The sequence below is a fragment of the Anguilla rostrata genome, unplaced genomic scaffold, assembly GCF_018555375.3.
Source record: "Anguilla rostrata isolate EN2019 unplaced genomic scaffold, ASM1855537v3 scaf1073, whole genome shotgun sequence".
Lineage (NCBI taxonomy): Eukaryota > Metazoa > Chordata > Actinopteri > Anguilliformes > Anguillidae > Anguilla > Anguilla rostrata.
In genome coordinates this window covers 19,092-28,973 of record NW_026986414.1, presented here as the reverse complement: position 1 = coordinate 28,973, position 9,882 = coordinate 19,092, and the positions used below count along the sequence as shown (strand labels likewise).

Genomic DNA, 9,882 nt, shown 5'->3' with positions numbered 1-9,882 from the left:
TAGGGGTAGCTTTAGGACGCCCCGTAATGAGAAGTTCAACGGCAGGTTGCACTGGGACAGCAGCACTGGACTCTTCTCCCTCTCTGGGCTGAAGATGGAGGACATTGGAGAGTATAAAGTACAAAATACAGACCAGAACATAAATACCGTCTTCCAGCTGAATGTGTACAGTAAGTACCACTGTGTCCGTGTCTATAGTATTACTAATGCAGTAGTGTGTGTGTGTGTGTGCGTTTATGTGTGTGTGTGTGTCCTAGATTAGCTTGAATCAAAAGGGAATTATACCCATATTAAACTGTATATGTTATCTTGTGAAGATGAGGTTACTTATGCTGCAGAGTCCCAGTCATAATAAACTCATGATTAGTTGACATTAGTTACATTTACATATTTTATATCATGGTTATTTCTCCCAATTTTGAAACATAACAATAAATTATTGTTGTTGTTGTTAGTAGCAGCAGTAGTAGTAGTAGTAGCAGCAGTGTTGATTATATCTTATCTGATCACTATACTCCTTTGGCTCTTTGCTGTACCATTATAGCCCATTGTACCTGAACAGAACTACTTACTACAATACACACCTCTAACAAGGAACATGTGACTTTGATATACTGAGTACAGCAGCAACAGCTGCAGCACATTACTGTCACCAAGACCACCGATCAGAGGGCAGATTTTTAATTCAGGAAGCAGAGTTTCACACTTTAGGAACAACATTCTGAAATAAAAGTATATTACAGCTATCTGAAATATATACTTTGTGTAATTATGAGGCTAAATGTATGTATATTTGTAAGTTTCGCTTTGTAAAAAGAAACAGTCTTGCGATTTCTCTACTGTAATTTGATTATATGATGTCTGTAATTCGTGTTCATAACTGTTCTAACCTGTTACCATTCCAAAACTCCTAAAGTCCACGTGCACTTGTTATAACAGGTCTTAAATAAATCCTCATATCCTCATAAGTACAGACAGTACAGGCACAGTCAGAGCCTCAGACTGCAGGAAACCTCTGAACCATCAAAGCTAAAGCATCAGCATCTGTGCTTGTCTGAACTACAACACATAAAATACACCTAATACAAAACTGCATTTGCATTAAAAAAGCAAAATCCTTCATTTAATTCCATATTTATTTATTATCACAACCATAAAGTGATACAGTAATATAAATAACGACTTACATTTGTTCAGCAGAATGTTTTCCACATGTTAGCGCATTTGTGCGCGTGTACAGACAGCCGCATTCAACAGGTGTGTTCGCCTTAAAAACTTTCACAAACCTCCCCAAGTGTCTCTCCAAGCTTCCCAAAATGATTAAATGTTTTGCTTATCCTCCTTTCTGGTCTAATTCTATTTCCAAAATACTTAATTTCAAGGTGTAGTAGTATTTACGTATACGGGAACTGAAGCGACGAAGCTGACGCCACTAACGGCATCACGTGAGCGGGCGGACATCGCAGAATAATGCTTCCGATTTTATCAGCTACAACGCTTTAAACTCGAATACAAACTTCACAGCCGAATATCGTTTGCACCAGAAACACATAATCACGAGCAACATCACAGCAGAAACATGACCGATAAGAGCATGTGTAATTTGCGAGAAATTATGCACGGGAAAGGATTTATGGTTGGATGCGGAGGACTGATGCAACGCGTAAAAGTGCTCATAATAACGCACAGGGACCTCTTCTAGTTAGACTGACTTCGACAGTGTTAACTACCAGTACTGCCTACTCTCACGCATAACGATGATTGCATAAAGTCGGATCCCCCCCCCCCCCCCCCCCCCCCCCCATGTAACTACAATAAAGACATCGTCAAACCAGGAAGCAACAGGTTACCGTCCAACTAATCCAAGGGTGTAAATTCAACTGGGAAAAGGGAAAGTATTTAGTATTCAGTCACCGTACAAACCGGACACATTAGGGGATATGATACTGCTTATTTAAGTTTGTTAGTAACGTCATATACCATCAAAGGTTTGACCTCTCGCGTCTCGTTACCTGTTCGTCTCTTTAAGCGTATTTTTACAAGACAATGCTTTGCTTCATAATGACTGAGTAGTTGGATGGATGAATCGTCTAAAAAAAAAAAAAAAAAAAAAAAAAAAAAAAAAAAAAAATATATATATATATATATATATATATATATATATAATCGTAACATTGTTTAAACTAACAGCATAATTAAAACAAAAACCTGGTTAGTTTAAAAACCTTCTGTTAGAGACCCCCAACACCATTGGCAAATGGCAGAGGAAACGATGTAGGACATTTAGCTAGAAAAGACGCACTGAAAAACATGAAAATACATACAAAATTAATTAATAAAATCTTGTGGTTAGGAAGACGGTTAACAGAGGTCTGTGTGGCTGATATTCTCCAGTACTTTAAGCATTCGGCACGTTAGTAATTAGTCGTTGACTTGCTTTACCGAACGGCGCTGTTTAGAAATGCAGAAACCAGAGTCGTCCCCGTTTACTGCAGATTTTCCGGAACCTTGGCAATTAGCTGTACCGACTGCTGTCCGTAGTCCTCCGGAATTCCGAGTAAAATAATGAGCATTTCATATGTATCGATAAAAAACAATAAACGTGCTCAGTGATATCCCCTTCGCATTGTAAGATCAGACGTAGTACACGATGCGCAACTTTGTGCGCATCCGGCAGGAGAGCTTCAGTTACAATTTGTGTTCGTTTCTCAGCTCTTATTAGTGACAGCGTTTGATGCGCGCTGGAAAGATCCGGAGGAACGGATCCTAACTGTGGGGTCAGTAGAGTTTAATTTCAGTAGCATGCACGTAGGTTTCCGGAGACCGTGATATAGTAAATAGTAGCGGGGACCTGTTGTTTACCTGCGTAATGGTGGTGGTAATTTTATGATTTCCCGCTAACCAGCTACCTTTGAGATTTAACCTGGATCTTATCCTCTGTATTTGACAAAAATGATTAACTATATACTTTGATGTTAGGCAACTTGCTTAGATTGTTGTTATAATCAGATAAAGTTAAACAAAAATAACTTACCCAACTGACTATTCGTTGGAAAAAAGTATCTATTCTAAAATCAGATATAACACGGATGTATTAATGAGTTGTCATACATTTGAATACATTTTTTTCCGTGTACGGGGTACGTTTTTGTTGTAGTGGAGGTTTTGTTGTCCCCGTATTGGTAAGCTGTGTTTTTTGGCTGAAAGCGCAGAGTCATCCGTGTTAGTTCTGAGGGGCGGAGAGACTGAATGGCACTGCTGGTTTACTGTCCTGCTGAACAGGGAACGAGCCGATCAGACTGCGGCTGCGCCAACGGCAAGCTCGTGCTATTAACAGTACTGCATATCTAATTTGGAGCAGATAATTTCTACTTCACTGTTTATTATATAAAAAGGCGTTAACTGTCCAAATAGCTGACGCGGGCGCCCGCTCCACTAGGGGGCGAGTGTTAACAGGTTTAATATATTATCATCTCTCTTTCACATATGTTCTCGGAAAATACTTTTGACCGCTGTGCCTAGAGGACAATGGTAAGTTACAGAGCAACACAGTAATGTTTTTAACCCTGCAGATATGATGTTTATGATTTATCGGTGCATAATAACACGTTATTTAAACCATTTTGACATGTTTCATTTTCTCGATTGCATGAGGGATCAGTTGCATATCATTTAGTTGAGCAGAATGCATCCGATCCTAATGTTCTTTCTCTGAACGTACAAGTAACCTTTCCATTAAGGTTTTCTATACAGGTCACATTTTATTGCCATGTTGGATTTTCAAAGTCCTGCTGTGCTGAAACTGTAGCTGCTACCAACCCACTGCTCTTATTCTGGAGGAATGATGTCATAATGAGGTGGCTTACCAGTAGTGATGATGTCATAAATATATGCCTCAACAGGATGAGTGATGTCATAATCACAGTAATGCAGGCTGCTAGTCACATTGGGCGGAAGTTAAATGATTGTTGCCTGTGTATTTACTTTACCTGTACAGTCAAATTAAGGATTGTCAGATGGAACTTTGTACATTTTGTGTGCTCTGGCCCTGGTCTTGTTACTCAGAGCTGTGTGATTCAAATTCATAATTGACTCTAATTATTTATTTTTAATTATTCTGCATTAATAAGGTGTTTAAATGCTGTATTCATTATCTCATTCTTCTCTCTGCACAGTTCCTGTATCAAAGCCCCATGTCAGCGTCACTCGTGATGAGTACCCCTGCAAATTAATGTGCACCGTGGAGAGAGGAACAGAAGTAACCCTGTCCTGGTACAGAGAGGGTGAGGAGGAGAGCTACGGCAGCTACCCTGTACGCAATGCCCCACACCTAGATCTGCCTCAGACTGTGGATAAGGGCGGAATCTACACCTGTGAGGCCAATAACTCAGTCAGCAGAGAGACATCAGACCCTCTCACTGTAGGGGCCCACTGCACAGGTGAGCTTACTGCACCTCATTCACACCTGTTTACATCTATGCACATCCGTGCACACTAGTTCTTAATGCAGATAAAAAGGCTTTTAAATGGCACAGTGTATGGTGGTTTATTTTTTGGGGGGAAGGAGATTGTTTTAATTCTGTTATTTGTGCTTTATTACTTTACTCTATTGCTACATCACTTGGTGTTCAGTCACCTTCCTGACCTCTGAAATTAAACTCTGACCTGTGTTCTCTGAATGGAAGCTCTTTTGACTTCAAAATTCACACTAAAATGATTCTTACCAAAAAGTGTCAAATCTAGACTCACCAGTATGTATTCTTACTGAAACCAGCTAATCATGGATCTTGTCTGTAATAAAATGCTATTTCCCCTGTGTGGATTCACTGTGGCCAATCAGAGGCCCCAGGACAGCCTGTAAAGCTTGGTGAGGTCACATGTCCTCTGTGCTGGTGAAGTATTCCAGCACGAGCTACAAGCACATTGAGGCAAATTTGTATTTTTTCCTAATAATGAAATTAGTCTATTTCCTAATAGCTTGTTTTATGAAAGATAACTAATTATTTTCCAATAACGTAATCCTTTCTGATAATTATTGATGTTTTCTAATAACAAGATACAGTAACTACATGACAGCATTACACTCCAGAAATGAATGAATGAAACATGCATTTTTATAGCACTTTTCCAGACACTCAAAGTTCTTTACAGTGATGAGTGGGAACTCACCTCAGCCACCACCAATGTGTTGCACCCACCTGGGTGATGCACGGCAGCCATTTTGCACCAGAATGCTCACCTCACGTTAGCTGTGGTGGAGAGGGAGAGAACAATTTTTAGCCAATTAAATCAGGGGATGATTAGGAGGCAGGTTGAGAGAGCCGGGGTCGGAGTTTAGCCAGGACACCGGGGAACCCCCACCACTTTTTGCGATGAGTGCAACGGGGGTCTTTACTGACCAGTGAGTCACCTCCATAATGTGAAACCTCCATAATGAGGCGGCCTCTCTGCTCTGTACTGAAATAAAGGACCAGGTCATCTCCTGTGGGAGATTATTCTCCTCAGTGGGATAAATAATGTTTCAGTTGTATTCAATATCATGACAAAGAGACCTGCTCTGAATTCACTAATTTTATATGGATCCAGCACACAGTTACAGAGAAAAGGCGTGTTTCCAGTTTATTTTAATAGTCAGGTGATCTTTCTGGACAAGGGTTTCCTCATCTGCAGGTACAGTACCATTGGGTGTAGGTTTGTCTCTACTGCAGGACACACAGCTACACACTTGAGTCTCTACTCTCTTGCAAATTCACACTTAAGTCTTATGTGTGTTTTCCAATGTCAATCAGGTTATTTTTCATCAAATATTGTTATAAAGTTAATGTTAGAAAGGGCTATTGTTTGGGGACCTGGTCTAAGTAGCACAATCAAAATTAAAACATGATCTGCACAGCTGTACTAATCACGGATGCCTTGCCTTTTTTACTGTGTGATCCTGAAGCCCCTGGACCTCCTGCTATTGGAGCAAACACTGGTCCCTCAGGTAAGAACCCACAATCCCCCTCTCTGTCCTCTACACACAGCTACACACTGGAGTCTCTGTGCTACACACAACTACACACTGGAGTCTCTGTGCTACACACAGCTACACACTGGAGTCTCTGTGCTACACACAGCTACACACTGGAGTCTCTGTGCTACACACTGGAGTCTCTGTGCTACACACAGCAACACACTGGAGTCTCTGTGCTACACACTGGAGTCTCTGTGCTACACACAGCAACACACTGGAGTCTCTGTGCTACACACTGGAATCTCTGTCCTATAGTTCCCCCTTTTACACACAGTGAATTGTATAAGGAAGTAAATTATTGTTTTAACAGGATTTTGTGAATTGATGTGCTGATTTGCTCTGTGACTCAGATGCAGTTTTAGAAGTGCTGCTGTTGTGCACTTTGACCAGGTTTTGAATGTCTCTGTTTCTCGCTCCACAGGTTCCAGCACAGGGATAATAGTTGCCAGTGTTATCGCTGCTGTTGCTGTCCTCATTGCAGTCGTCTTTGCTGTTCTGTATTGCCGTAAGTATCAGTCACACTGCTTTGAGCTCTGGCAGTAATAAACATGGTCTGTGAAACAGCTCCATTAGAGGTGAGATGAGGAGATACATCAGCAGATACAGTGGATGAAAGCATAATGCCATTCAGTAGCGCTAGCTCAGAATTTTAGGACAGCTGTTGTATTATGAGGTGTAAAGGTGTTATGAGGAGATAAAGGTGGTGGAAGGTGACAAGTGTTTATTAGTCTTTTAGCTTCACTAACATCTGTCTTTCTGATCATAGGTTGGGTTTTTTCATTTTAACCTCGTTGAAAGGAAACCACTTCAGAATTTAACTCAGTTTGATCTTAAAATCAAAATAAATAGATCCATAACAGAAGCAATCTTGTGATTCAAGGTACAATTATTAAAATATTTGAAATCCAGTATAGGGATTGAAACCATTTTTTCAATGCCAGATTTCTTTGTTGTTTTAGGTAACAGAAGGGAACACACAAGTGGTAAGCGTTCTTTTACTTTTTATATTTGTGCACTCGGACTAAAAACAAATCCTGAGGGAACAGCACAACAGAAAAACATACAGTGCAAAAATACACATTCCTGTTTCTCAAATTTTCAGAAAGATCACACACTTTCTGCACCTGAACATTTAACCTAGGGGAGAACTTTTTTAAATATCTGAATAGGTGATTGACCTGTATTTTGTGAGTCAAGGACACCGTTGGAGCCAATTCACACTTCACTCTTTGGTTTATGGTTTATTAGTATTCAAGGGACCTCTTACGGGGAGCACAGCAGGGGGCGCTGGTTTTTGAGGTACACATAAGGTGTGCTGTAGCAGAGCAAGAGGTGTTGCCTGATGGAGGAGGCATACAGTTTTCGACCGTGTCACCATGCTTATCACTGCGACTTGTAGGAGCTAGGCTAGCTGCACATTAGGGTGTTTTTTCTCCTTTTGTTTTGTTTGATTTCAATATTATTTACAACATCACAACTGACTACAATAATGGATCGGATCTGGAACATCAGAGACGAGAATGGTGAGCAAACACGCGTCAAAGCAACTCGTATCAATCAGGTAGCCAAGAGACTTAATTGGTTTGTTTGAAAGTCAATACAGACACTCTTGTTTATTATTATTGGTGCTGAGCTTGACATGGAATGTGTGAGACACGCCCCACACAAACACACACAATCAACGGCAGCAGCTGTTTGCACTAAGTGTGTTTTTCACCAGCATGTTACTGCCTGCAGAACAGCAGGCCCTGATACTCCTGGTCTGGAGAAACAAAAATATGATCATATTATGGCCTTAATGAGCCAATATAGAGATTTTGCAACTACTAACTAAAAAAAAAATCACTGAATTTATTTAGCCCATATTTATGGATAATTGCTGTCTGGAACCTGGAATTACTTCATTATTAATTTATATCCTGAAAACAGCAGAACAAACATAATTATTCTGGGAAAGCAGTGATTGGTTCACTGATATGCATTGAAATAGTGCTGGATCATATGCATTCAGAAGTAACACTGCTGTTTTTCTGATTGTAGTGCCAACCCAAGCCTGAAGGTAAGCATTCTCTCTGTGATTCCATTCAGCCTCATTCATTCTTACATTGAAGGTGTGTGTGTGTGTATGTGTGTGTATGTATGCATGTGTGTGAGTGTGTCAGATAAAGTGGGAAAGAGAGAGTGTGTGTTTTTGTGTGTGTGTGTGTGAAGGCAGTCGCTTGTATTAACTTGCTGTTATCCACACTAACGTGTCCCCTGTCTGTCTGTCAGTGAGTCTGTACTTTTGTTGGTTTATCATTATTATTAAACTTTCTCCCCACAGGGCTGATATGAACAGAGAGGGGGAGACTACACTCTCCTGTTACCCAACAGAATGATCTGTCAATGAGACCGGAGTCAGTCCCCTCCCCCACACTGAAAGATGACCAATCACAGTCAGTCCCATCTCCCTGACTCACTGAAAGATGACCAATCACAGTCAGTCCCATCTCCCTGATTCACTGAAAGATGACCAATCACGATCCGTCCCATCCCCCTGATTTACAGATCAAAAAAAGTATTTGTGAGCATGTGTAATTGTAAAGATGTCTTATTGGACGTATATTGTAAAAAGTGAAAAGTATGTTTGTGCCACATTAAACATTATACTGCTGGTTTCAAATCACATTCAATCTTCTGTTAGCTCAAGGAATTGATGTAAAGCTAATTTAAGTGCAGCACTGTCCTCTGCCTGACACCTTAGAGAGAGGGAGAGTGAGCAAGGGAGATGGTGAGAGTGAGAGACAGAGAGAGATAAAGAGAGAGAAAGAGATTTGGAGTATTTGGAGATTTGGTGGAGCTTGGGTGGAGGCTGCTCTCCTGGCCTGGGTGGAGGTTCAGAGCTCATAAAGGAGGCTGTTTACTGCTGGCCAGAGCGGTTAGTAGCAAGAAAGGGAGTCAGACAGAAAGCCCCTGTTGAAATGAAAAAGGTGAAAAAAGAGAAATGGGGGGGGGGTGGGGGGTAAAGGTTATTTCACATAAGTCCACACTGCCATTTGACCACATGACCCTGAAATGTATGTACCTGCCATAAGACGCATTTAGAATAACTGATCATCTTTACTGACATGTTTCTATCCCGTTGTTTTTCTGTGTGACTAAATGTGTTTTCTTACCGTAACCATGAGCTTTGTACTTATTCCAGTATGTGTAAATACCCAGAATGCATTATTTCTATTACATTGTAATAATAATAATAATAATAATACATTTTATTTATATAGCACCTTTCCAGAGGCCAAGGTTGGTTGACAGAGCAAAAGGTTAAAAAACAGCAAGTACAGTAAATACAGAAGGCAAAATGTATACACAGAAGGCAGTACAAGATAACATACAAACAACAAATATACATAGCAAGGCAATAGAGAAGCTAACGGTTAACTTATGCTGAAGAAGTGGGTCTTCAGTAGGGAATTATTTACACTCTCTGTTTCCCTGATTTTCATTGGAAGAGGATTCCACAGAGAGAGGGCAACCACAGAGAAACTCTGTCTCCAAACATATGTGGGTGGGTCTTAGGGATAGTGAGTGGAGTGCCAGTATTAGGGGAGCGGAGGGTGTGTACACAGCAAATGAGTGATGCACGGAGGGGCCAGGTCATTGAGAGCTTTGTAGGTGAGAAAAATAATTTTGCAATTTATACATGCCTTGGGAAGCCAGTGTAGGTTTTTTAGAGTTGGTGTGATGTGTTGCCAGGATCCAGTGTGAGTTACCGTAACATTCTCGCTGCTGAGTTTTGGACCTGTTGCAGTTTAGTCAGTAGGGTATTAGGGAGGCCGTAGAGTAAGGAACAGAAATCAAGATGGGTGGTAATAAATAATCTGAATTAA

The 9,882-nt window shown here is 40.7% G+C and overlaps 1 protein-coding gene and 1 long non-coding RNA gene across 2 annotated transcripts in view; both read left to right on the top strand.

Annotated features, from left to right (window-relative positions):
* The first annotated feature begins 6 nt into the window (after nt 1–6).
* LOC135247110 (Fc receptor-like protein 5) overlaps nt 7–9,882 on the top strand; it is a 28,482-nt gene continuing 18,606 nt past the window's right edge. Inside the window, exons 1-2 of the mRNA XM_064320370.1 lie at nt 7–170; nt 4,176–4,439. Of these exons, the coding sequence (XP_064176440.1) occupies nt 95–170; nt 4,176–4,439 (340 nt within the window). The 5' untranslated portion in view covers nt 7–94. The remainder of the gene's footprint in view (nt 171–4,175; nt 4,440–9,882) is intronic.
* Nucleotides 7,005–8,675, top strand: LOC135247111 (uncharacterized). Its single transcript, XR_010328080.1, has 2 exons — nt 7,005–8,072; nt 8,337–8,675. It is a non-coding gene; the product is annotated as an uncharacterized LOC135247111 (long non-coding RNA).